Here is a 25,880-nt window from a genome sequence, read left to right on the forward strand (position 1 = left end):
CTGGGATGGCAGACAGACCTGGGATTCTGATTTACTACGTCACCCCAGACATGTCTTTTAAGGCTGGGAACCTCACTGTTCTCACCTGTGAAGGGGGGAGAAATGGGACCATTGTGAGGCTCAGGAGACGCCTCTACACATGGACTGGTACATTGCACGGAGTTTCATGAACATCAGGTCCCATCCATTCTCCTTCCAGACTCAGCTTATAAGGCCTGGCTCTGACTCCCACCCTTGTGTCTCTTGGCCCCTGCCCTCTCATGGAGCACAGAGTGTCCTACAGTTTGGAGACTGCCTGTCTTCAAAAGGATGGGGAGGTCTAGGCTGATGACCTGGTGGCCTGAGCACCAAGTCCTTGTCCGCTCCTTCCTTCTAGGGCCTTGGGAGACATCGCCCACCTCTCAGTACTAGCTTCCTCCTCCACAAAGCAGCCACCCCAGATGAGCTCACTGAACAGGGAGGTCAGGAGTGGCTCAGGAGCCTCCCATTCTCTGGGTGGTCTCGGGAGAACACACCCAGACACGGAGCTGGGGACTGAGCAGGGTGCCGAGGACTGTGGGAGATGTGTGTGAGAGGAGGCTGAGGGCAGACTCGGGGTAAGAGGTGGTCTGGGCAGCCCTGGGGACATGGAGTCCAGATGGCCCAGAATCACTGTGAGGTTTAGACCTAGTTTTGCTGCCCTGGCCTTGGCCATCCACTATGTCAACCCTCTTGAATCTTCCTCCCTCCCAAGAAGTCAGGGAGCCACTTGGATGGGGAAGAACAAGGGCTGGTTACAGCAGACAGAACTGCAGACCCCTCCCCGGACTCCGTCTTCACCATCCTGGCCTCAGGCACCACCTGGGCCAAGGCCGGATGCAGGCCTCCTCCTCGCCCACCCACAACACCCAGAGTCGACTTCCTGTCCTAAACGGAGCAGCATCCAAAATACAGTAGGGGGTGGAGGGCACCCCTCCCACAGCCCAGGTAGGTTCAGAGACACACACAAATCTAACTCTCTCTGCACTTTATACACACACATACACACACACACACACACAAGCCTACCCGCATCCTAAGACCCGGAGAAGGCCTCCATCTTTGGCATTAATCTGTCAAATTCAGCTTTTCTGCATGCGAATGCCTGCTCCTTTCAGTACATAAATTAAATATGTCACCTGTCTTTGGCTGAGTCACAGGACATTCACAGTACCCTGAATGAGAAGTGGAGGGACACAAAGGCCAAGACCCTCCGGGGCTGCTCCTCGGGCTGAGGGGTGGGGCTGGGCCGACTGGTACGGACGGGTCGGGCCTGGCCCCCGCCCGGCCTGGCTGTTCAAGACTCAGCCAAGTGTGGAGGCGCCCTGGGGGCACAACAGGCTCCGAAGGGGTGCCAAGGAGTGCCTTCTTCAGGGGCCAAAGCCCCTCACACTCCTAGCCCCCTGGGGCAGGGCTCTCAGGACCCAAGCCTGTCTGTCCCATCCCACTTTCCTCTACGTCACTGTGGCATTTACACCTGCCTTCTCGTGACCACCCTTCGGGGAGGCTGGTGCCAGGACTGGGTGCGGCAAGGACAGGGCCACATGGGCTGGAAAGGAGGGGACAGGGGAGGCTGTGCGGGCCCTAAAGAGCCGAGGCCAGGCTGGCACCAATGTCAGGGTGACCCTGCCTATCTGGGTGCTGTCCTCAGGACCCCGGCCCAGGGCTGGCTTATCAGCACTCGGGCGTGATAAGCAGGAGCCGCTCTCGGGAAGGGTGGACAGGCAGGAGCCGGGGCCAGAGCTCCAAGGGCAGCGAGTGCTCTCCACCCACCACCTTCAGGCAGCCCCATTCAGGCCAGGGAGACGGGCAGGGCGGCGGAGGTGCAGGAGTGCAGCTGGCCGAACCAGCCACCTCCGGGCTCGGCTGGGAACCCGGCAGCATGGGGGGGCTCCAGCAAGGGGTGGGGAGCGTGAACAGGACGGGGTGATGACTGGGAGTGGGGGGGGCTGCCGTTCCCCTGTTGTTCCAGGGATACCAGCTCCTCAGGCGGGGGGCGGGCTTTGGCACACACACTGGTACCAAGGATTCCAAGGTTCTGGAAAAGGTGCCACATTGCTTCCTGCTCTCAGAGGGGAAGAAGGTGAAAGGTGTGTGGGCTCCGAGGTTCCCATAAGGGGCTCGACCAAACTGGTGAGACAGGGGGGCCCCTGAGGGAGGCGTGGTGGTGCCCGTGTCCAGGGCACAGTGCTCAGCCCGGCAGCTGGGTTCTCCTGTGCCTGTGGATCCCATGCAGATGACGAGGACTTCAGGGTGGGAAAGAGTCCAAGGTCCCTCTCTCCCCCCCTCACCTCCTCCCAGGGCAGGTCATGGAGAGGTTGCTGTCCAGGCAAAGGCCCGCTGGGGAGTCATGTGGGAAGCAGGGTCAGGACACAGCTGTGGCCAGCAAGACATCTTCTGGGCCGGCCTTAGCCCTCATTTCTGGGTCCTCTGAGGGCCATGGAAGCCCCCTCCTGCCTGCAATTGTGGTTGGCGAGACCTCTCATCCCGCGAGCCGCAGTCGGGTGGGCACAGCTCAGAAGATGCTTTGTCGCCGGTTCTTCCCTCGACCTGGAGAAAAGAGGGGACGAGAGGGACTGCAGGGAGGAGGCTGGGCCTGGGGGAGGGCATGCTCCAGGGCTGCGGCTGGAGTGAGCACGAGCACGTGCCCGGAAGCTGGTCAGTCCTGGATTCCGGCCCTGGCTCGGCTACTTAGGAGCTGCATGAAGTCGTGTCTTAACCACGCACAGCCTCAGCTTCACTGGCTGGGGAACACTAACAGTACCAACTTCAAGGGGTCCTAAGGATTCAGTGAGACGATGCGTGGAAACTGCCTGACACTTCCAAGGCCATCAGCTGGTTATGTGCACAGTACAGTTCCTGCAGGGTGCAGGCTACTCAGAGAGCTCAGGACTTGCAGAGAACACACCAGAGCATGTACCTTCATCAGGGCTTTGTCGGATGCAGCCCGGTTCTGTCTATGGTGGGGGTTGAGGAGGGAGACACTAGAGGAGGAAGCCTGAGCCAGAGATAGGGAAACCCGCCCCTTCCCTGCTCCCCACGAGCCCCCGGAAGGAAGGCCATGCTGATCTCTCATCACACGAGGGGCCGCTGGGCCCCATCTCTGTTCCTCTGTCTGTCCTGGCCTTCTGTAACAAGGGGCAGTGGTGGAGGCACAAGGCCCTACCTGGCTGCTGAAAGGCCAGGCCCCGGTAGCCTGGGTCCTTCTGGAGCTGGATCTCCTTCAGGGAGAAGATGGAGGCGGCTACAGTGAGAGAGGAAGAAGGCAGGGAGAGAACTGAGTGGAGCCGGCCCTGCTCCTCGGGCCTGTGGCCCCCCATGGCTGGGGAACCCCTTCAGTTAGGACTAGCCAGGAGCAGCTAACTAGGCTTTTCAGGCAGAAACTCAGAGCCACAGTTTGGCCTCTTAATCACAAATGAGAACCCAAGGAGGGGAAGCCCTGTGCCCAAGGCTGCAACAGCTGGACCAAGGGCCTCTGGCCTTTTTGCTACAGTTCTTCCACTCACACCTGCTGCCACCTTTCCTGGTTCTGGGGTGGCCTTGCTCCCTCCCCCAACCTCCCCGATACTCACTGTCTTCGAGCTGGTGCACCTGCTCTCCCAGAGACTGGAAGTAGGGGTGATTCAGGGCTGCCTCTGCTGATATGCGACTCTTCGATTCATACTGAAAAGCACAGGGGTCTGTTGGGTCCCGGCTAGGGGGCTGCAGGGACCTTTATGGGAAGCGCTACTGCTATGCTAAGTTAAATGGCCAATATGGAGGGGCCCGAGTCTAAGCCGAGAAGCCCCTGGGGTCCACTGTGCCTGCTCCCACCAGGAGAAAACTAGACACGGGGCTTCAGAAGAGTAACCTCCTATCGAGACAGAAATGCAGATGCTAAAGCAACCACAGCCATACCGTGAATAACAGTAATACCACTATGGGAGACCAACAGGCATCCTCTGTGGTGTGCTTCCACCACACCATGCCCCATATGAAGTGTGTTCTACAACCTCAATTTAGCCTCGCTGCCATCTTATAAAATATGGATGATTAATTCCACTTGGCCATCGAGGACCCTGAAGCACAGAAAAGTTCTGTAGCTTTGCCCAAGCTAGTGAGTGGGTTTGAACGGCGGTTCGAATTCAGAGTGTATCCACTCCAAATCTGGGGAGACTGGCGCTCCTCTGGGCCTGGGTGGGGGTGGGGTGGAGGATAAGGAGTGGGGGGCAGTTCGGACTTGTGAGCATGAGCACAGAGGTGGGCAGAAGGCCAGAGTGGGGTATGAGGGCCTCAGCGGTCTTTGGTGCCCGTTCCTGGATCCAGCTGAGGGCGCACTCACCAGGAGAAGGCTGGTCAGGAGGTTGATGCCATCAGAGTCCAACCTGCAGGAGGAAGGAGCTGGCACAGGCCTGGCCTGGGCGGGGTGGGGAGGGTGTGGTGGGTGGCCACTTTGCAGGAAAGGTGTGGGGAGGCAGGCTACCTGGGAGCGTGGCTGATGAGTGGCTGGGGGAGGTACCGGGGGAAGTTATAGGCACGGAACTCGGACAGGCCCATCACGCCAGGCCATGTCTCTTCTACAGGGGTCCCTGGGGAGACAGAAGGGGGTGGGGAGGTATGGTAAGGAGCCAGGGCCAAGAGCGACTGGGAGGCTACTGGGAGGCTACTGGGAGGCGTGCAGTGTGAGGCAGAAAATGGCCAAGGCCACAGGTGCAGCTGCTCTTCCCAGTCCCTTTATGCACCAGGGCTAGACGGAGTTCTGACGCCCCTGGTGGCCATTTTGGGGGAGCGCAGGAGACTGACCCAGGAGTCGAAAGATGAGGTGCAGCTCCTCCTTGACTGTGGAGCCCGGGAAGAGGGGCCTCCCTGTGGCCATCTCGTAGTGAATGCAGCCCACGCCCCTGCGGGGAGCAAGGGGCAGGGGCGCGTCAGGCTGGGCCTCCTTGCGCCCTCCCTTCTGAGGGCTGCTCCACTGCGACGCCCCGCCCCACGGCGGCTCCAACAAGTCCTGGCACCGGGGTGGGGGCCCAGGACAGCAGGGGCTCCTAGCACAGCCAAGCCCCCCACTGAAGCCCCTCTCTGGGGGGCATCTCTGGGCTCTAGGACGCTCTGACCGCTCCCCTTTCACTCTGTGACAGGTCTCTAAGCAGCCTGGCCCAGGGCGCAGGGGCCCCTCATCGGAACCTGTGCCTCAGTTTTAAAACTCATCCTACAACAATAAACAATGCCCATTTTCGCTTTCCAAAACTTTCAGTAGGACCGATGCTTGGGGAAGGGCCGTCATATTCACTGTGGAGGCCTCCTGTGCCCTTCCGTAACCCCATGGGGCATATTTCACAAGCACACCTTGGGGGGTCTATTTAGAGACAGGAGACCCCAGTGTGGTTCAGACTTCATCCTCCAACAGCCAGTCCCACAGGCTGCGCATCGCTTCTGGTCACAGGAGGCGAGGCTGCCCTTCACAGGGGGACTCGGGCAGCGGCGGGGAGTCTGGGGTGTGGAAGGTCCCCCTGCCCCGGGCCCCGTGACGCTCACTCACCACATGTCGATGGGGGTGGAGTACTCTGTGGAGCCCAGCAGCACGTCGGGGGGCCTGTACCACAGAGTCACCACCTCGTTGGAGTAGGTCTTCGTGGGGACTGACTTGGCCCGGGCCAAGCCTAGGGACAGACAGGGCACTGAACCTCTCCTCACAGCAGCACCCCATTCTGAGGAGACCGTCCAACCCCCACCGGGCCCCGGGGGCTCCGGTCCTCACCAAAGTCAGCCAGCTTCAGCTCCCCCCTCTCGTTGATGAGCAGGTTCTGGGGTTTCAGGTCCCTGTGCAGTATCTTGCGGCGGTGGCAGTAGGCAAGGCCCCGGAGCAGCTGAAACATGAAAATCTGAGGCAGGAGGAAAGAGAAAGGGGAGCAGTGTAAGGTGGGAACATGTCCCATCTGGGAGACCCTGCCCCTCTGCCCCACGGCTGGGACTCGGATGAGGACAGGGACTGGGCAGGGGTGAGGTACCTAGAGAGCTGCCTTGCCCACACTGCAGCCCCATCAGCCCAGGGAGCCCCGTCCAGAGGGGAGGGCACCAGGTGTGCAGAGGAGGTGAGAAGGACGGGGGAGAACAGCCGGTTGTCTAGCCGGGGAGCTGAGGGCCACGAACGGCAGGGGAGACCACCCCGAGGCGGTGCGTGTGCTGGACTCTGGGGCACGCCAGAGACCATTCATCCTCCTGAGCTTCCCCAAAGGCCTGCCTCATCCCAGCAGGTAACTGAGGCTCTCATGTGACAGATGGGAAAGCTGATGCTCAGAGTTGGGGGGTTATATTGCATCCACAGCTAGGGGGTGGCTGGGGGTACATGTCTGTGTGGCAGGGTAAGGCCGGGCCTGGCCCTCTCTGGACGGCACCCTCCTTCCCTCCGTCCGGCATGGAAGGTCTAAGCAACTGCAGCAGCGGGTCCCTGGTGGTGAGAGTGAGTTCCCACACTGGACTTGAGAACAGGTGGGTGCTGAGATAGACAGGGGCCTAAATGTGTGGGGTCCCTCACCCTGACGTTGTGCATGCTCATGAGGTTTCCACAGTGGTCCAGATACTGCTTCAGGTCGCTGTCCTGGAACACAGAGCCCAGCTCAGCCATGGCCTGTGCTGACCCCTGGCGGCAAGCCCCTCCCTGGGTACGGCCCAAGCCCAGGGATGGGACAGGTCCCTGGCTCCAAGCTGCCCCTAGGCCTGGGGCTGGGCCCACTCCTATTGGGAAATATCTGAGAACCTGACTTTAGAGCACGGCCTGGGGCACCCCCCACCTCCCTCGCCCTTGCCACCCCACCACCACCACAAGGGGAAGAAGGTCCCAACTCACCAGGTACTCAAACACCAGGGTGAGCGACCGCTCCGTGTGGATGAGGTCATGCAGGGTGACGATATTGGCGTGCTTCAGGTTCTTCAATAGAGACACTGTGGGGAGACAGGCCCGCTGGGTTCCCGGGGCCCCACGTGCCCCTCGTGCCCTCTCTTCCTGAGGTCGGCCCCTGACCCGACTCCTACAGTGGCCTCCACCCCGGGCTCCCACTGGGGCTCCAGCCAATGAGCCCCTCCTCCCAGGGGTGCTCAGGAGTTGGGGACCCTAGGGTGCTGTACCCTCGCGGATTGCTGTGCATGGTGCCCCCTCCTCGTGCTCCAGCCGGATCTCCTTTAGGGCCACGAGGTTCTCCGTCAGCTTGCTGCGCCCTTTGAAGACTGTGGCGTAGGTGCCCTGGGAAAGCAGCCGGAGCCCCAGCCACACTCAGGTCCAGCTCTCCTCTGTCCAGCGCTTTGTGCCTCTGCTGCGACTGTGACTTCAGTTGGAGGGCCCTTCCCCCTTCTCTTCCCTTTATTTCTCTGTGAAGCTGTCCCTAACTCCTCCCAGGCCAGCTGCCCCTCTGTTATAATGCCAGTTGGTTCTTCCTGTGGTTGATGTTTATGTGTAGGGAAAGGGCCTTCTTCCTCCCCTCTGTATACCTTTGCCCACCCCCACCTCCGGCAGAAAGCCTGAAGCAGTGACTACAGATGCTAACAGTACTGAACTACACCCAGGCACTAAGTGTTTGCTGTACAAAAGCTTATTACAGGAACCTCTTCAATCCACATAACTCTTAAGGGGGAACAGATACGAGCTCCATTTGACAAAGGCAGGCAGGCAGGTGCAGAGAGGTGACATCATGTGCCCAAGGTCACCAAGCTAGGAAATAGTAGAGCTGGGATTCGAACTCAGACAAGAAATACTTGTGGGGAAAAAAGCCTGGATCCTGCCCAGGACCCACGGACAACTCCATTCTCATACCCTGCCAGGACCTGGGCCCACCTCAGCACCCGCCAAAGACTGAGCCCGGCCGGACAGCCACGATCGGCACCCCTGTGGGGCAGGCGCCGGGAGGGGTGGGGGAGACCCGTCCTCCTCCTAGCCAGCCTGCCTGGCCACCCTGAGAAGACCAAACCCAGCCTCTTACCTCCCCCAGTTTGTCCAGTTTCACGTACGTTTCCAGTTTCCCAAAGCCAATATCTGACTGAGAGAGGAAGAGACAGGGTCCTGTGAGCTTGAAGCCCCAGCAGCCCTGAGACTCCAGATTCCGAGAGGACAGGAATTGAGGCCGCCCCAGGAAGAAGGAACAACTGAGGCTGGCAGGGGTGAGGACAGCCACACGTCCTTCCTCTTCTCCTCCCCCTCGTCCCTGTGGTGCAGGAGGAAGCCCTTGCAGGTGGGAGTTGCTTCCTGCCCTGGCAGCAGCAGGGAGGGTGGAGCCCAGGGCCCTAGCGCCTGGGGAGGCCTCAGCACACCTCCCCTGGTCTGTCTCCATCTTGTTCAGGCTACTAGCTCCAGGAACTGTCTTTTCTCTCGATGTCCAGTTCAGAACCCACCACCCCAATAGCCTCTCTCATCAGCGTACCTCCTCTAGCTCAGCGACACCCAACCCTTAACAATACGGATTCCTGGGCCCTACCACCCAGAGAGTCTGACATAGTGGGTATCTGGAATGGGGACTGGAGTCTGTGTTTTGGAAGATGTTCCCAAGGAACCTGACAGGCAGCCAGGAATGGGCAGCATGTACCAGCTGGTCTATTGATCTCACCCTGCTGGAGACCCCGGGGCACAGAGGAGCCTTAGGGGTCAGCCCCAGCCCTGGTGAGATCCATCTATGGAGTGGATGTTGACCAAGGACACAGGTCTATGTGGATCTGCTGTGACCAGCAGGTGGCACCAGACACTCAGGAACTTCCCAGAACCCGCTGCAGGGCTGATACGTGTTCATCCTGGGACTCACCAGGGATGCTCGGCGGGACCTGCGGCTGAGCGGTTTGGGAAGGTCTGGGCTCTCCAGCTGTAGCTTCTGCAGGAATTCTTGGGGCAAGCGGATGTCCATGGGCAAAGAGAGCCTCTTACTGACGTCCTGCAGTGGTCGGGGTGAGACGTGGACACCAGTGTTTGCTCCAGGGTAGCTAGTGCTGCGGGGACCCTGGCCTCTCACCCTCTCACCCTCTCACTTTCCCTGTAGAGCCACCCGGCAGGGCTCAGCCATATGCTCACAGCCTCACAATGATGTGCTCAAAGACATACATGAACACCTGGTGGGCTGGGTGCTGTGTGACCTTTGGAGGCCCCGCCCCCTTTCTGGGCCAGCAGTATCACCATCTGCAGACTGATGCCTGCAGACAGCATGATTCTGGAAGCACACCTTTCACATACTTGGGTGCACACATATGGGTCATAAGAACAACGGTCACGTTGTCCAGCCCTTGCTATGCAGCAGGAATGTTCCAGGCACTTGGCATATATTAATCCACTTAACCTTCACAATGACCATTTTAACACAAGGAGACTCTGGTATACAGAGGTTGAAAACCTTTCCTCAAGGTCACAGAGATAATCAATGGCTGAGCTGGAACCTGAACCCATGAAGTCTGGTTCCCAGGCCACCACCCTTCTGGGCACACAGTAGGGGGTGCGTACTGCCACATCCACAGGATGGAGCCCAAGCCCTCACCTCCATGGAGAAGCGGCGCTGGTTCTGCCTCCGGCAGTGCATTCCAGGGGACGGCTGCCCGGTCTCCTCCCCGCTGTCCGTGGGAGAGAAGGGGCTGGGGTCTGGCTGGGGGTCTCTGCCAAGAGGACCGAGCTGCAGGTCTGTGAGGGAGAGGCATCAGCTCCCCACCCTGCCCCCCTGCCCCAAGGGGAGGGGAGATCTGTGTCCTCCCTCCATCCTCCCACAAGACCACAGTGAAGGTGTGGTGGAGGAGGGCGAGGAGGGGCTTTGGGGCGATGCCGTGGTTGGAGGCCCCAGCCCTCACCCTCATTGCGCTGGTTGTGCAGCTGGGTGAACTGCTCTGTGAACTCAGTCAAGGACTCCTCAATGGTCTCGGTGCGGGGCACGGACAGGGAGAAGCGGCGCTTAAAGTTCTTCACCTTATTCATGATCAGCAGGGACCAGGCAGAGGGCCCTGAGAAGGGAGAAGTGAGAAGAGCCAGCCATGAGAACAAGACAATGGGGGGCCAGTCAACCCCAAAAGTGAATTCCAGACCTTAGACTCCATCTTCCCAGCAAGCTCTGCCACCCCGCACTGAGCAGCCAGAGTCTGAGCTCCCGGAGGGGAGGTCCCAACCCTCTGCCACACTGGGAGTGCCCCCAGGACTCCCTGCCCCAGGGAAATACTCCACATGGATGGGCCAAACCCACAAAGGATTGCTCATAATAGCAGCATGAAGTGACAAGGAAGCCTGCGTGGCAGGGAGGGCACCAGAACCAGGTGGCCCTCTGGCCAGCAGCTCTTTACCAAGTTGGGTGCACGAGCTTGGACATGTCAGCAGCCAGTAAGCCTCACTAATTGAGGCCTAGAAGCTAAGCATCAGTGGGACAGAGAGTGGTCCAAACCCCATCTCATCTACTACCAATACCCGGAGGTCCCTCTCCGGCTTGTCCTGGGTCACCAGGAAACAGAAATAAGAGGAAAAGGACGAGGGAGGAGGGGTGTGCATTTGAGCTGGCCCAGCCTCATCTCTCCAGCTGAAATTTGGGAGGTCAGGGTCAGCTGAAGGTCTCCGGGGAAACATAGAAGTTGGCTGGAAACAGAGGGACTGGGAGAAAACAGTGGGGGAAGGGCAGGCCTCTCTGCTCACCCTCTGGGCTCTTCCCCAGCCAAAAGGGGTTCTCTCCCTTCAGCTCCTCAACCCTCTTGCCCTCTGAGGGGACACCCCGCTGGCCTCCCAATGAGACTTGTGCATCCCAGTCTTCTCACGGACCCTTCCTTCTCCGTCCTGCCCTGAAAACCCAGACCAGGGCTGTCCCTCCTCCCCTCTATCATTTCCTAAGCTCCCACTGCAGCTGCCTTCTCATCCTGCTCTGCCCACCCCCCCACCCACCCATCTACAGTGGGGCTGGGTCCCAGAGGTCCCACAAGGGCCCCACCCTCACCTGCCAAGAAGGCACCAGGGCCATTTCTGTGATGGGAAGGGCCACCCTGTACTCTCTCCCAGCTTTTACCCACGCACCAGCTACAGCCTATTCCAGAAGATGCTCTCAGCACTGTCACTGGCCACTGCCCAGTTGCCAAGGCAACCAGGCACCTCCTGAATCCTCTGGTTTAAGGGATTATGGGTCAGTAACATGTTTGCTTTGCTTAATGATCACATCCTCTGTCCTCAGCCAGAAAGGACCCTGAATGTTCCTGGCTGCCCCCAAAGCACCTAAGTTTGGACCCAGTTCCTGAGCCCTGAGACCGGACACTTGCGACCTCAGGATTGCACCTCTCAGAATGCAGGCTTTGGCTCTGCCCTGCCAGCTAAGCCTCCCTGTCAGTGGGCCCTGAAGTCTCACTCAGTTTGGCTCTGCAAACAAGGACCGAGGACCTACCATGGGCCAGGCACTGTGTTAGGCACTGTGGTTGCAGTGGTGAGTGAAGCGTGGTCCCTGTTCGAGGAGCTCAGGGCTCGCAAAGCCTCTTCAGGTGGGAAGGTGCACTTCCCCGACGCCCCACCTGGGAGCTCATTCCTGCAGCAGCCTTCCCTCTCGAACTCTGTGTGTGGCCAACCCAGGGTGGGGGGCACCGTAATAGAGGGGTCACACGAGTTCCAGTGACAAGGGACACAGACACGCCCTCCCTGTGGAACCACACCTCCCAGTGTCACAGGACGGTGGAGGTGTCCCCTGTACATGGGTCAACTGTTTACAATGTTGGCGGAACATCAGCAGCACCAGCATGTTTTGTAAAAAATTCAGGTTCCTGGGTCTCACCCTCAGACTCTAGAACTGAGGCTCTGAGGATGGCAACTGGGAAAATGCAGGTTTTAAAACAATCCCCAGCCCGGGCCACTGTGGTTCGGTTGGTTGGGGCATCGTCCTGCAAACCACAAAATCATGGGTTTGATTCCTGGTCAGTAAACAGGCCTGGGCTGCAGGCCTGGTGTCCAGGGCACGTGCAGGAGGCCACTGACCGATGTTCCCGCTCTCCCTCTCTCCAAAATCAGTAAGCGTGTCCTCGGGTGAAGGTTAAAAGACATACACAAAACACAAAAACTAAAAAGCGTCCCCAACGATATGGACAGGGAGCCACAGTAGGGAAGCATCTGAGGTCCAGGTAAGGGAGAGGGATCTGTCCAGGTTTCTGGGCTGCCACACTTGCTGAGATGGGGACTCCTCGGAGCTGGGGAGGTGCAGGAGAGCCCCCAAGAAGGGAAGGAAATGTCTGCCTGGCACAAACTGACAGCCGAGGCTCAATCAGGATGATCCATGGGGGGGTGGGCGGAGCCAGGCCCTAGGCTCCCTGAGCTCTGAGCTCTACTAAGAGGGGTCAGCCATGCCCGCTTCTAACAACAGGAGCCCCCCGTAAAGCTGTCCTGCAGCCTGAGATTTAGGGGATGGAGCGATGGGCCTGTGACTCAGCAATCCACCAGTAGCCACCATCAATCTCATGCCCTTGCTCTTGCCCGTGTAGGAGGGTCGGGGGAGCTCATTGAAAGCCTTTTGGGGGAGAGGCCTCCAATTCCTGCAGGCACAAGGAGACCTAGCCCGTACCTGCTGTCTTCATGTTCAGTTAGAAGCAAGGAGCCACCAGCTGGGTTGGGCAGGGCAGGGGATGGTGAGACAGGGAGCCAGAAGGAGGGTGAAACCGGGGACAGCTGACTCAAGCGGGAATGTGGGGCTGGGCAGTACAGAGGGCTGGGGACCAGCTGGTCTCCACTGGCCTGAGGAGAGACCAGGAGGAAGTGGCTGTCAGTGGTGTAGGCCCGATGGAGGTCCGGTGTGGGGACAGACTTCCGGCTGGTGACAGGAGGCAAGTGGCAGGGGTGGTGACCACAGCCAAGAGTAGCTGCCTCTCTCTGCAGGGGACAATCAGGGCATTGAGCCCAGCGGGGCCTTGGGTGTGACAGGGCAGCCGGGGCAGTGAATGGCCTGTTGTCCCAGAGCTCAAGACACAGATGCCTCTGTCACTTTGCCCTTGGGAGAGTCAGCTCCTCAGATTAGGGGGTCAAGGGGGAAGGGAGATGGGAAAATGACCTGTCACCTTGTGCCGTCTGCCCCCACCCCCATATGGGGACAGAAGGGCTCAGTGTGACCCAGCCTGAAGCCACCCCAGGGCTGGGCACAGTGTGGCCTTTGTCCCCAGGCCAGAGAGCCATCTGGGGCTGTCCCCGTGCAACTGGTGCCAGGGGAAGAGGGAGATGGACGTCCGGGGCTGCCGGCCTGGTCGGGTGGTGTGGGTGTGGGGCGGTGCGGCCCTCTCCGGAGCTGTGGGTGGCCAGGCAGACTGCTCAGTGGGCCTTCTTCCTGCCCCTTGCCCAGGTAAGTCCAAAAAGTCCTCAGCCTGCCTCCTGTCACCTCCTCCCAGGCACACACTGGCCCACCCAGAACTTCCTGCTGGCACCAGAGAAGTGGATGGCACAGGAGGAAGGAGGACTCAGGCCAGGAGGAAACTGCCACTTGCCCAGAGGCCACTGTGCCCCCAGCAAGAACGGGCTGGACTCCTGGAACCTTAGCTTACAGATCCCCACTCCAGCCCCTCGCTGGCCCTCGGGGACGCTGAGGCTCGGAGAGGGGAGCTGACTTGCTCAGAATCACACAGCAATTTCCTGGAGTGGCTCTGCGCAGACTCAGAGACCACCTCACTCCTTTCTTCTCCTAGCTGGAAAGGCCCCCACCTGCCCCTCCCGGTGGCCGGGGCTGTAAGCGCTCCGTTCTCCTCCAGGTTCGCTCCACCCTCACTCCGAATTAGAAGCCAGACAAACCCAGGTTTAGATTCTGGTGCTGCCACTAGCAGGCTCTCTGATGGTGAGGAAGTTCTGTAATCTCTTCACTTTGGCTCCGGTCATTCATTTGACAATTATTTATTGAACAGCTACTATGTACCAAGAAGCATTACTGACCCTGAGAGTCTTGTGAACAGAACGGATGGTTCATTCCTGCCTTCACAGTACTTGCGTTTTAACAAGGTGGGGAGGGGCAGCATGGACAACCAAGTTCATAAAATATGCAGTGTTGGGTGGTGGCAAGTGCAGTGGAGGAAATAAAGCACGGAGGGGGGAGGGGGATGGTAATGTTAAACAGGATAGTTAGGAAGGCCTCCCCGAGGAGGTGACGTCTTCTTGGAAAAGTCCCAAGTAGGCCTGGGGAGGAAGCTGGTCATGGGGAATCCGGGGAAGCAGGTCAGCAGGGGAGCAGCAGGAGCAGAGGCCCTGAGGCAGAAGTGAGAACTGGAGAGAAGTGCCTGTGTGGCTGGAAAGGAGGCACCAAGCACAACAGACCACACTGGGGCCCCTTGGGACTTGGGTGGGTTCAAGCAGATGAGTGATGTGATACCGCAGATTTTAAACGGCTCCCTCTGGCTGCGGTGTTGAGAACTGACTGTGTGGGCAGAGGCTACGCAGAGGTTCCGAGAGAGGTGGTGGTATCTCAGCCTGCGTGGGAGCAGTGGGGGTGGGAAGTGGTGGGGTTCTGGAGGAGTCTGCCTAGGGGACCTGCGGAAGGACTGCCTCCGGACTGCGAGGCGGGAGCTGAGCAGGACCCTGAGGGTTTGGGCCCGAGCAACAGGAAGAATGGAGCTGAGAGCAGAGGCTGCTGTGGGTTCGGGGGGAGGAGCAGGGTTTGGAGCAAGTGTCTCGTGCCCAGCAGACGTCCGGGTGGACGTGCTGTGTGTGCCGACAGGACACAGCACAAGCACAAGGGAGATGCCCAGCGACTGTCAGCTCTTTCCTCCACTTTTCTTCTCTCAAGCGTCTGCTCAGATGTGACCTGCCAGAAAAGAGGCTGCGCACACAGCTCATCAGCCACGTCCCCCAGAGCCGCCCACACAGCCCTACAGTCAGTGCTTTGAGATCCCAGCATGGAAGAGGGGTGGGAAGCAGGGAACATGGTCCGCCGTTGGCAGCCGGAGCCACCAGAAGGGAAGGCCAGGCAGGCAGGGCTCCCCAACTCAGACTGAGGTGTGCGCAGGCCGGGGGACCCAGCTTCCTGGTGGACAGATCTCACCCTGCCCTTGGAGGGGAGACGTCTCCCCAGAGCAGGCCCCGCAGGGACATTGTCCAGGATGACCTTTGCCAGGCTCCAGACCTAACACCTGCACTAGGGTTGGGACCCCTGCGGGTTCCTGACCAAGAGATCACGAGGCCAAGAAGGAGGTTGGCAGATTATCCAGGGAAGCTGGCAGCAGCCCCCACCTCGCAGAAGCTTGGCTGCACCCTGGTGAGGGGTGGGGGTGACTTTCACTTCTTAACCTCTGCAGAGCAGGCCTGGAGATCCCCCAGCGAACCCTCGCGCAGAGCCCCCTTTACCTTCCTCCTGGATGAAGCCCCACTTCCCAGCCTGCGCTCAAGGTCCTTCAAGATCTGGGCGCCCTCCTCTCTGGCTCTGCTCTCCGACCCCCCACCACTCTAGCTCTGTGCCAGGCCACACCCCTGCATGCAGGTCAGGCTTCAGATCTTCAGATGCTCCCCTGAACCCCCAGGACCACTGGGTGCCCCCCAAAGTGCACGAACTCACAGGACCTCCTTGATCCCCCGCCTCGCACCGGTGACACAGCAGGCACGGCCGCCTGCTTCACAGCCCATGGAGCACGCGCTGTGTTCCAGGTACATGTCAGATGCTTCCTCAACTCCTCTTTTTATTTTCTTTTAGATCTCAGTCTCTGCGGGTCCAGAGGCAGGGGCTGAAGGATGTAATTTCCAACTGCCCCCTTTCTGAAGCCCAGGGGGTCTGATCCGTAGTCCCAAAGGCTGACCACCAGGCAGGATACTTGTAATATCCTCTGCTGCCCACTCCCTGCCCTTGCCTCAGTCACTCAGCCACGTGGGGCTTTGAGCAGGTTTCAGAAGAACTAGAGGCCATGGCTGACTAAGTCTGCAGACGTCATGAGCTGAGACTTCAGACACTCCCCCCTCCCTGGGAGAACCGTGCCTGCAGGGAGTCTGCAGATAGCATCGCTTCCTTCACCCTCTAACTGACCCTGCCCTGCAGGGAGCTGGAGGCTGCAGTTTCCCGAGCTCGTGAACCTCAGGGGAAGCCAGTCACCCCAGGGCTGCCCAAAGCCGGAGGCAAGGGCAGAAGCAGAAGCCGTGGGCCCTCACTGCTGACCTCGCTCCACCCCAGCTCCAGCCTGATGAGAGAGGCTGCCAGCCTGTGGCCTTCTGGGTGGCAACAATCTAGGCAAACAGCTAGGCCTGCAGCCATCCTGCCAATGAACAGAAGCCGTGCACAGAGTGATGGACCTCAGAGACGATCCCCACAGCCTCTGTGTGAAATGTGGGAAGCCGGCGGGGAAGGCCTCCAAGAGGAAGCTAGGCTAACTCACAGGGAGAATGGTCAGGAGACGAGGCATCTGGGACACAGGGCCACCCCTGTAGCAAGCCCCCCCCATGGAATGACCTACAGTGAGGGCCACCTGCCATCCAGGCCTGCTCTCCAAGACTCTTCGTAAGTCTGGAGTCACAGAAGAAACCTCAGCTCTGCCACTTGCAGCCTGGGCGGTCACCTGCACCTCGGTGTCCTCGTCTGCTGAACGGGGATAATCCCTAACAATTCCTAACCTCCCGTCCCACTGCTACCCGGCTGCGGGCCTTCACTTCCTCAGCGGCTCTCTGGCAAAGCCACTCCCCTGCTCACAGCCCTTCAGTACAATACTGCCCTCGGGAAAAGTCCAAACTTTCAGGCCCAGCAGACCAGGCCTTGTGCGCTGTGACCCTGCCTCCTGCCGAACCCCTCACCCGTCCTGGAGGGTCCGGTTCTGTGGGGCGTGCTGGACGTTCGCAGAGGAGACTGCGCTTGCGCCCCAGAGCCCTGCTCGTGCTGTTTCTTGGCCTGGCCTTCCTTGGGAAAACCACTTCCAAACTCGGTTCAAGTGTCATTCCCCTGAGAAGCTGTATGTGACGCCACCTGCTTCCTCTACGTGAAGCAAGACGCTCCCTCCTGTGGTTCCAGAGCAGCCAGCGCACACTCGAAACTAGACTGTGACGTCCTTCAGGGCAAGAGCGGTCAACTTCATCCCGCCAGTGTCGGGAACCTCCCTGCTGCTCGGTCGTGTTTGTGGCCCAAGTGAACCAATGGCTGCATTAGACCTTGGCCATATCATAGCGACCTGTTACAGACTCTTTCCTCTACAGATGTATAAACATTGGGCCCACTGAGGACAGACCTTCAATCGCCTGAACCTCCAGGACACTGCGTACAGTAAATGCAGGTTCCCTTCCTTGCACTTCTGGCCTACCAGGGACCTGTGTCTCAGTTTACCTGCTGGTCAGGCCAGCGCCACTCTTTGTAGCTAGCACCCCCGGGGCGGGCCCGGCTCTGCCCACTTTCTGCACACACTGAAGCAAGCCAACCAGCCCCGGACTCCCGGGGGGGGTGTGGCTCCACCTTGGCTGTCCCGACTCTGGGCAGGACACCAAGGTGGCGAGCCAGGGACTAGGGAAAAGCCAGTAAAGTGCTCACATCTTCAAGGCTCGACCAATCCGGGCACAACACCTCTCTCCCTAAACCCCTGCGGTGCTGCCCTCCTGTTTTCTGCAGCCAGCCAGCCCCCCGCTGTGCTCCCATAGAGCTTGGACAGGCCTAAGCGGAGCCCTTGGCTCCCGGTCCTGTTCACTCGTCCATTCCCCTGGTTCGCCTGCGAGCTCGTGCAGGGCAAGGACTGGGCCTCGCGCAGGGCCTGGCACTGAGCGAACCCTCGCATGTTCAGTGAGCGAATACTCGAAAGCTGTGAATTCCTGGGTCCAGGAGCTGTTTGGAGGCAAGAGGAGCGAGAGGAGGCCATCAGATGCCCACTGGACTTGAAGCCTCTGCCATGCCCTAACCCTTCTTGCCCAGCCAGCTCTGGGCTCCAATGGTAGTGGGGCAATGGTGCACTGGGGCAGAGGGAGCAGCTTCTTGCTTGGCAGCAACTTCCTAAATGAGGCCCACAGAAGTGTCAGGCTGGCAGGTGCCACACCGCAGTGGCGGATGGACCAGAGGTGGGAAAAACCCTAATGAGAGAGTCCAACCAGAGTACATCAAGTAGAGGCCTCCAGGGCTGGTGGGGAGGGAGGCTGGCAGGCCCCTGGGGCCCTCCTCAGGGACTCCCATCCATCAGGGGTGATTCCCAGAAACTCACGGGTCAAGTACACTACCTAAGCTCAGACTTTGGCCTTGACCCCTGAAGATGACCCCCCCCCCCTCACTCTCTGACTGCCTGGTCTCCAGCCCCTCTTGTGGGCCCTCCTGATACTCTGTTACTCTCTTAGGCTTCCTAAGGCTCAAGAAATACAGGCACGCTGATCGTCTTCTGGTATTTTCTTTTTGACCTTTTTTGGAAGCCCAGCTAAAGCTGGCCTGCAATCTTCGGGGAGGCTCTGGATTTCCCAGTGGTAAGATGGAAGCATGCGCCCTTCTGTCTGCTGGGGTCCCGGACGCACAGAACCTCCCAGACCAGAGCGGAAGCACACCCTCCGCCCCCACGTCTTCCTGCTTCCGGGCAAGGCCCACCTCACCTCCTGGGCACCGGAGACCCTTCCCTACTCCTCTTACCAGCTCTTATTAAAGACCCCCAATAGGCCCCTCACCTACCACTCAGGGCTTTGAAAGTTCCAAAGTTCAGAAACTTTTCTTAGGTCTTCCTTAAACCCCAGAGGAAAGCGCTCACATCTTTTCCTCCCTGTCTGCAAGCACAGACGCCCATGCTCACCATCTTTTACAAATGAGTAGAGGGAGAAATCAAAAGCACAAGTGCACCCACTCTTTGGCCTTCCCTCTTCCAGATACGAGGACCTGTCATGGGGCCCTTGTTAACATCTGTCTGGCCTTCTTTCCATGCCCAACTTTAGCAACAGAACTTCAGGGGCCTTCGAACTCTGGTGTCCCTGGGGACCCCTCAGTCTCAGGCACAGGGAGGGCCAAGGGAAGGGTTTCCCAGCATCTCTGGCCACATTCCTATTTATACTCCACTGCCCCATGCCCACACTGGCCCGCACTGGCCGCACAGCCCACCCTGCCCGCACTCCGACAGAACCCTCTGGCCAACACTGTGCAAGCCGCCTCCTCACACTGGCTGGTCTCCCCGGCACCGGGCTGAGCCCGGGCGACTGCTTCAGCCTGGACCACCTCCCTGCTCCTTTCTGCCTCTAAGGCACACTCCAGGAAGCCTCTGGACATCTCCAGTTTGCCAACTGTCCTCTAACTGCCCCCATCAGTGGCACTTATCGCCTGTAGCTTCGGCTTCATTTTTTACTTATTTATTTTTTAGAGAGAGGAGAAGAGGGAGAGAAACAATGATGTAAGAGAAACAGCATCAATCAGTTGCCCCTTGTATACACCCCAACCGGAACAGAACCCCACAACCCAAACATGTGGCCTGACTGGGAATCGAACCAGTGATCTTTCACTTTGCAGGAGTGAAGCCGGGCAGGAGCTCAGGCTTCTTGAAGGAGGTGCTGGTTTCTTCTAGTCACTTTCTAATTTCCCAATTAGCTGCTTGGAGGCAGGCGCTGTCCTGGGCTCCACACCTTGTCCTCCCTTCGCTTGGCCTTCGCTTCTCCTCCTACTCTGTGCTCCCTCGGCGTCCGGTGGACTCACTTCCTCTCCCTGTCCCCGAGTGTCGGCACTGCCCAGAGTTCCCGCTTTGGCCCTTTGTTCCTCCACCTCCACACACGGCTCCTGGTGACCTCATGTTCCCCGGTGGTGGAAACCACCACCCATGTGCTCATGACTCTGGCCCCACCAAGCCCGAGTCTCACGGAGGCAGGGCCGACTGCCGGCCTGGCACTTCTCTCTGCAACACCCACTGGGCCCGGGACAGTCAGGGGTTGCAAACCGTTTGAGATGGCTTTTTAAAAAAGATTTTACTTTTTTATTTATTGTTAGAAAGAGAGAGAGAGGGAGGGAGAAAGAGAGGGAGAGAAGCATCAATGTGTGGTTGCTGCTCATGTGGCCTCCATTGGGACCTGGCCTGCAACCCAGTCATGTACCCTGACTGGGAATCGAACTGGCGACCCTTTGGTTTGCAGCTCGCACTCAGTCTACTGAGCTACACCAGCCAGGGCTGAGATGCATCTGTAGGTAAAAAGGACAGATGTATACAACTTGTAAAAGCTGTTATGTGTTCTAAATATACACAAGTGTCATACATGTAACAGATACATACAAACTCTGTCTATAATCAAGAAAGACAGATGCTGGGTTGCCAACGGTAGTTATCCCTGGCACAGAATTATCGGTGATGTTAAGACCTTCCTTTTGCTTATGTGCATCATCTAATTAGTGCCATCACAAACATTCCCTACGTGTGTTAAAAGAAGTAACACTGCTTTTTAAGTGAAAAGAAAGTATTTTTAGATTGAGACCCCAAAACTGCTCTGTGCAAGCCATGGGAGAAGCACGGTTATCTGGAGCAGGGTGGGTGCCCACCCCCAGTCCGGGCCAGGCGGCAGCACTCAGGCGTTGGGGCCACTCGCTCCCCACAGCCATCACAGTTCGCTCCGGTGGCCGCGGCCCACAGCCCGCGGGGAGCAGCTAGTGCGGCTGTGTCCCGGAAGGTCTTTCCTTGTGGGCACGAAAATTGGAATCTTATATAATTTTCAAGTGTCACAAAGTATTACTTTCTTCTATGAAGATTTTTCCCAGCCACTTAACACTGTACAAAACATTCTTAGCTCATGGCCCATACTAAAATAGGCTGGATTTGGGCCCTGACTAGGTAGCTCAGTTGGTTAGAGCATTGTCCTGATACGCCAAGGCTGTGGGTTTGATTCCTGTCAGGGCACATACAGAAGTCAGCTGGTAAATGCATAAATAAGTGGAACAACAAACTGGTGTTTCTCTCTCTCCCTCCCCCTCTCTAAAAGTGAATAAATAAACTTTTTTTTAAGTAAGATATAGATAGATAGATAGATAGATAGATAGATAAAAACAGGCTGGCTGTGGTCCAGGCCACAGCTTCACCAAGCCTGGCCCGAGCCTCTGGCACCTGTACAGCATCAGCATCTAGCACCCACCTGTTTGGCAGGTGCTTTTTCTCCTCCTGTCTGACTGGCAGGAGACCTTCCAGGGTTTCCTTGCCCATCAGAGGAACCGGCTACCCAGGCCTCAGTGGAGGGAAGCCCCTGTGCTCCAGCGTTTGGAGGGATAGAAGGCAGAGACCCTCTCCGGACCTCAGCACGCAGCCCCCCTCATTGGTGGGACCAGCAGAAGCCGGAACCACACCCCAGCAGTCTTGGGTGGGGCTTTAGGAATCCTCTGGTCTGCGCCCTCATTTTTCAGGTGAAGAAGGCAAGACTCAGAAAGGGGAAGTGACCTGCCCACGGCCACTTGGGTTGGAAGGGCAGAGGTGAGACTAGAACCAAGGGCTTGTAACTTCGAGTTCAGTGCCCTTCCTGCCTCCCCGGGGTTGGAGGGAACCGCACCTGCCCTGACATGGCATTCTGCCCACCAGCTGCTGCCACCAGGGGAGTCTGCAGCCCTCAAGGGCTGCCTTGCACAGAGAAGGTGCCAGGTCAGGTCCGGTGTCAGCTCAGAATGTGGCACCCAGCCCTGCCACGGCAGGGGCTCCACACCAGGAACGGGAAGCAGCTGTGGGACCCCTTCCCCGGCCTCATCCTGTGCCCTGCCGGCACAGGCAGCCGTGGAAGGGCGGCCACGCCCCTCCTGGGTCCGGTGAACCTACAGGGGCCTCCTTTGCTGGAGGTTAGGGTCTGAGGAGAGAAGTGGTCCTGGTTCCTGAGGAGATGCCCAGAGGCAACAAACGGGGCTTCTTTACCGAAGGGGTGAGGACAGCTCACTGGGGGCTTTGTCAGGACGCCTCACGGCAAGGATGACATGCAGGGGGCGCTCCGGGTGAGGGAGGGTGACAGGGTTGAAGAACGGAGGTTCTTCCCAGGCTGGGGCAGGAGCCCTGCTTTCTGCAGGGCCACGCACCCAGGCTATGAGAACGTGGGACGTGGCTGCCAGCGACAGCAGGCCGGACGGGAAGCCAGGCGCTTGCGGGTGTTACCTCACAGGATCTTCGCAGCCATGCAAAGTGACACTGCAACTCTCCTCATTGTCCAAACGCGGAGAGAACATGGGGCAGCAAGTTCCCTCATCCAGGCGACTGCTCGCTGAATGTCAGTGGCGGCACTTGAACTGACCCCAAAGTCCAGACCCCGCCTCCTCCCGCAGCTGGCGGGGGATGCTTGCTCAGCAAGTAAAGAGGACCGCCTGCACCAGCCTCATGGGCGCAGAGTGGCCTTGTCTACCCCGCCCCTCTGTTTCCAGGGACGGCTTTAAGGTGGGTCGGGTGAGGCAGAAGCACGAGATGAGACTATCATCTCGTTCCAAGACGGGGGCGGGAGTCAGCACTGTCCCTTCAAAAGTTCTGTCCAGTGTCTCTGAGACCAGGGTGTCCCTTCTCACCAGGGCCACTCAAGGGATCAGAGAGCACGAGAGGCCTTTAACAGCTCAGAGCCAAGCCTCCCGATCCTTCCTCCTCTGCAGACGGAACCACCATGGAGATCTCCGGAGCAGACAGCTCACCTTCAAAGAGCAAGTCTGGCTGAGCTGTGCCACGGCTCTCCCCTTCCTGACCTGCTGATTTGCCACCGACCGCCTCCTGCCAGGCCCGGCCACCGGCTCTGCCGTGACACTGGGTTTGAGACCCTCCACCTGGTCCACTGTGAACCCAACCTTCCAGTGGGGACTGTGTGTGTGTCCACAGCTGGGGGGACCAGGACAAGACTAGACTACCCTTGGTCTGCTCCCACCCCTGGACAAGGGAAGGTGTCCCCTCAGCAGCTAATGCCAAGAGGGCGGAGGTGAAGGGTCCAGGGTGGGGGAGGGAAGGGCTGTGACAGGGACTGCAATTAATTAAGTACTGGGGGAGGGAGGTCTTCTTACCCCAGGGGGAGGAAGTCCTGCCAGAGGCCCCTCGGAGGAGGAAGCTGTAGGTTTTGCAGCTCCCAGTGCAGACCTCACTCATCCTGGAAGCTGGAGGGCAGAGTCCCCACAGCACAGATTCCTGGTTCCCTCTTGCAGGTTTCCATCCAACCTGTACGCCGCCCCCCATTCTCTTGTACAGAATCCCACTCCCCAACTGGAAGAACAGGAAAGACACTGTTGAGGAGCCTGGCCTGATGGGATTAGGGAAGCCTGCCTTGGTCTCTCCCCCAGAGCCAGGCACAGGGCCATAGCTAGGGAATCAAGGTCCAAGTAGCCACCAACAGCACGGCCACTGGTGACTTAGCATCTGCTACATGCCAGGCACTATGTATTCTTTCATTTAATTCACATAACAACCCTCCCTATTATGAGCCCCACTTCACAGATGAGGAAACTGAGGCTCGGAGAAGCTCAGGAGTCTGCTGCAGAGACAGGAATCACAGCTAGCGTGCGCTGGAGCTGGATCCCATCAGGTCCTGCCCTTTAGGCCTGAAACTCAGGGTAGGAAAGAAGGAATCGAGGGAGGGATAGATAGAGATGCTGAACAAAAGTCCAAAATGGGGTGTCCCCAGGGAAAGGAGAAGCACGGTTGGGGTCAGAGACGGGAGGAGCCAAGCCAGGCTCCACACCGCAGCATGGGGCGTGTACCTGGGCACAGGCAGAGGACAGTCTGGCTCTGCAGAGAAAACAAGTGCAGCCATAAAGGCAGCTTCATGTCCTTGAGGCCCAGGGGAGGCTTCCAAATGAGGCAAGCAGATCCCAGGAGATCTCAGAGAAGGAACCTACTGGTCCCACAGATCTGGTGCCCTCTCTCCTGTGACCCCTGGAGAGGCTGGCTCAGCCTGGCGCAGAACACATGGAGGCCTCTCACTTGGAGCACCGTCCCCATCCTTCCTTCTCCTGAGGCCTGAGGTGGAACCAGAGGACTGCGGGGTATGCTGGGATCTCCTGTAGTGGAGCAAGGACTGAGAGCGGGGGGGCTGGGCCCCACCTCTGTGCGACTTTGGGAAAGCTGGTCTCCCGGAGCATCTATCTGTCCCCTCGCCTGTACTATGGGGATAAAAACACTTAGTTCAGAAAGCTGAGTGATACTTGGTAAATGGCAGCTGCTAAGGCATTCAGAAATTGGATGTGACTTACTGAAGCCTACTCTGGCTCTGGAAACCCCAGGAAGTTTGGGAAGAATAAAGGCTCCATTCTCCTGCAGGGGCGTGGGCAGTGGGCGGGAAGACTCCCAGGAACCTAATGGGCAGTGAGGTTGCAGGGTGGGGGGGGGTCAGCCCCACAGCCTCACCAGCTACACAGGAGGTGGCTGGGGCAGGGTGGCTCTAGACAGTGGCTCAGCTGCAGCAAGGCGACTCTGTCTTCAGCAGGCCTTCCAGATGCAGACCCAAACCCAGGAGCCAGCCTCACCTGCAGTCGTGCTCACAGTCCCCTACCCCTGAGCCACTGTTGTCTCAGCCCCTGCCAGGGCCAGGCTCCAGGCGGGGACCTCTGAGGACCAGGACACCTGTGGGCCGATCCCAGGCATTCTCGAGGCTTCTGCCCTTTCAGGCCATGTCCAGAAATGTGCTGTGTGCCCAGCCCCAGCGGAAAATGCCACGCGAGCATTCAGAACCTCACAGGACGCTGACACAGGAGGGGCAAGCCGGTGGTGTTAGTGAGTCAGCCAGGGCCCGGGCCACAGTTGGGGAACCACTGAGGGCTGGGCTGAGGGTAGGGATAAGGTTCTAAGGAGCTGATACACGCTGCCCACTGCCCCAGCCCCAGAGCTCCCACCCCTGCCTCAGGGAGGGGCTCAGAGAGAATTAGAAAGACCCCACTGGTGCCCAGCAGGATGTCGACCCCAGAGCCCAGAAAATCAGTCACTGACTCAACAGCCCCACTCTGTCCACCACGAGGTCTGTGCCGTCCTCCACACCTAGGCACCTCTGGCCTGCAGCAGATCCTCAAGCCTCATCTCCTTAGCCCAACAGGCAGCCCACCCTTTCCCGTGGCTGCATTCACCCTTTGCCAGTGGCTGCCACGGGGTGGGGGCCACAGGCCCTCCGGGTCCCTGGGTGGGCAGAGAGAGAAGGGGCAGCAATTCCCACATGCCAGCCCTCAGCCTCCCTGCAGCCACCACCAGCTCCTAGTGCTGGAACCCACGGGGATTCCTGGGTGTCCTTCCACCTTCACCCCAGGGCTCCGGCCTCCAGCCCCTAGTCTGGAGCTCGGGAAAGTTCACCGGAGCCTGCAAGCCCCTGGAGGTGGCGATCTGGCCCCACCCTCGCGGGTGGAAGCTCCCAGTGCAGACCTCACCGCACACTCCTGACCCTTGCCCTTCCCAGAAGGAGGGGCGCTTAGAAAGCGCCAGGCTCACGGATAGGTGGAAAACTTTGCTTCCCAGGGTTCAGACCAGAGCCCGGGGGCCCAAAGGAGTCCCGATGGAAACTCCCTGGGGGGCGCGGGGCTCTGAGAATGCAAAGTCGCCCTCCTCCCTAAGCACCTGGGACTTGTGAGTGGCCCTGCAGGGGCATCATCCTCCCCCTCTGCTGCCACCCCCTGCACGCCTCGCGATCCCCTGTCTTCCTCACCGTTCAGGCAGTCTCTAACAACCCCTTGCCCCCCACCCCAGCAAACGCAACGGCGCCTTTAAGAGCCGCAGGCTTACCTTTGCTCCGTTTTGCCGGCGCCACGGTGCCCCCGGCTCCGACCGCCCCCCACCTCGGTCCCCAGCCAGCGGGACTCACCGCGCGCGTTCAGGGGCCGCGGTGCCGGGCGCTGTGCCCTGCTCCCCGCTGGGGTCCCTGCCGGGCTCGGAGCTGCTTGCCCTGTTCTCGAAAGGTGAGCGGCTCCCCGGAGAAGCTGCAACCTGAGCTGGAGTAGGTGGAGAAGGTGGTGGAGGAGGAGGAGGAGGAGGAGGGAGAAGGGGAGGGGTGGAGGAAGGTAGGGGAGAGGACAGAGGGGGGAGGGGGAGGGGGAGGAGGAAGGGGAAAGCCCGGCCCGCTGGAGTTT

The 25,880-nt window shown here is 59.1% G+C and overlaps 1 protein-coding gene across 4 annotated transcripts; it reads right to left on the minus strand.

Annotated features, from left to right (window-relative positions):
- On the minus strand, nt 1–25,838 carry CDK18 (cyclin dependent kinase 18). Of its 4 annotated transcripts, none has more exons than XM_037155392.2 (16): nt 25,616–25,838; nt 9,808–9,957; nt 9,504–9,643; nt 8,784–8,909; nt 7,971–8,027; nt 7,123–7,237; nt 6,845–6,939; nt 6,533–6,595; nt 5,756–5,879; nt 5,537–5,657; nt 4,801–4,898; nt 4,481–4,586; nt 4,340–4,382; nt 3,591–3,681; nt 3,185–3,262; nt 1–2,568 (listed from the first exon to the last, which is right to left on the minus strand). In XM_037155392.2, exons 2-16 carry the CDS (start codon nt 9,929–9,931, stop codon nt 2,534–2,536), a joined length of 1,416 nt encoding a protein of 471 aa, XP_037011287.2. In that variant the 5' UTR covers nt 9,932–9,957; nt 25,616–25,838; the 3' UTR covers nt 1–2,533. The 4 variants fall into 4 exon arrangements, with proteins under 4 accessions (XP_037011287.2, XP_037011284.2, XP_037011285.2 ...); XM_037155389.2 differs by lacking the exon at nt 25,616–25,838 and adding an exon at nt 25,537–25,567; XM_037155390.2 differs by lacking the exon at nt 25,616–25,838 and having other exon boundaries at nt 9,504–9,635; nt 9,808–9,895.
- Between the last annotated feature and the right edge of the window lie 42 nt (nt 25,839–25,880).

This window comes from Artibeus jamaicensis, unplaced genomic scaffold (assembly GCF_021234435.1).
Source record: "Artibeus jamaicensis isolate MK-2021 breed Jamaican fruit bat unplaced genomic scaffold, CSHL_Jam_final contig_475, whole genome shotgun sequence".
Lineage (NCBI taxonomy): Eukaryota > Metazoa > Chordata > Mammalia > Chiroptera > Phyllostomidae > Artibeus > Artibeus jamaicensis.

What these genes read in the sequence shown, in the direction of transcription:
- CDK18 (XM_037155392.2), bottom strand. Translation starts at nt 9,931, where the DNA reads ATGAATAAGGTGAAGAACTTTAAGCGCCGCTTCTCCCTGTCCGTGCCC. An exon ending in CTCATCAGCCACGCTCCCAG is followed by an intron (nt 4,383 to 4,480) that starts GTAGCCTGCCTC and finishes TTCCTCCTGCAG; the next exon opens with GTTGGACTCTGATGGCATCA. An exon ending in CCTGGCCTTTCAGCAGCCAG is followed by an intron (nt 2,569 to 3,184) that starts GTAGGGCCTTGT and finishes TCTTTTCTCCAG; the next exon opens with GTCGAGGGAAGAACCGGCGA.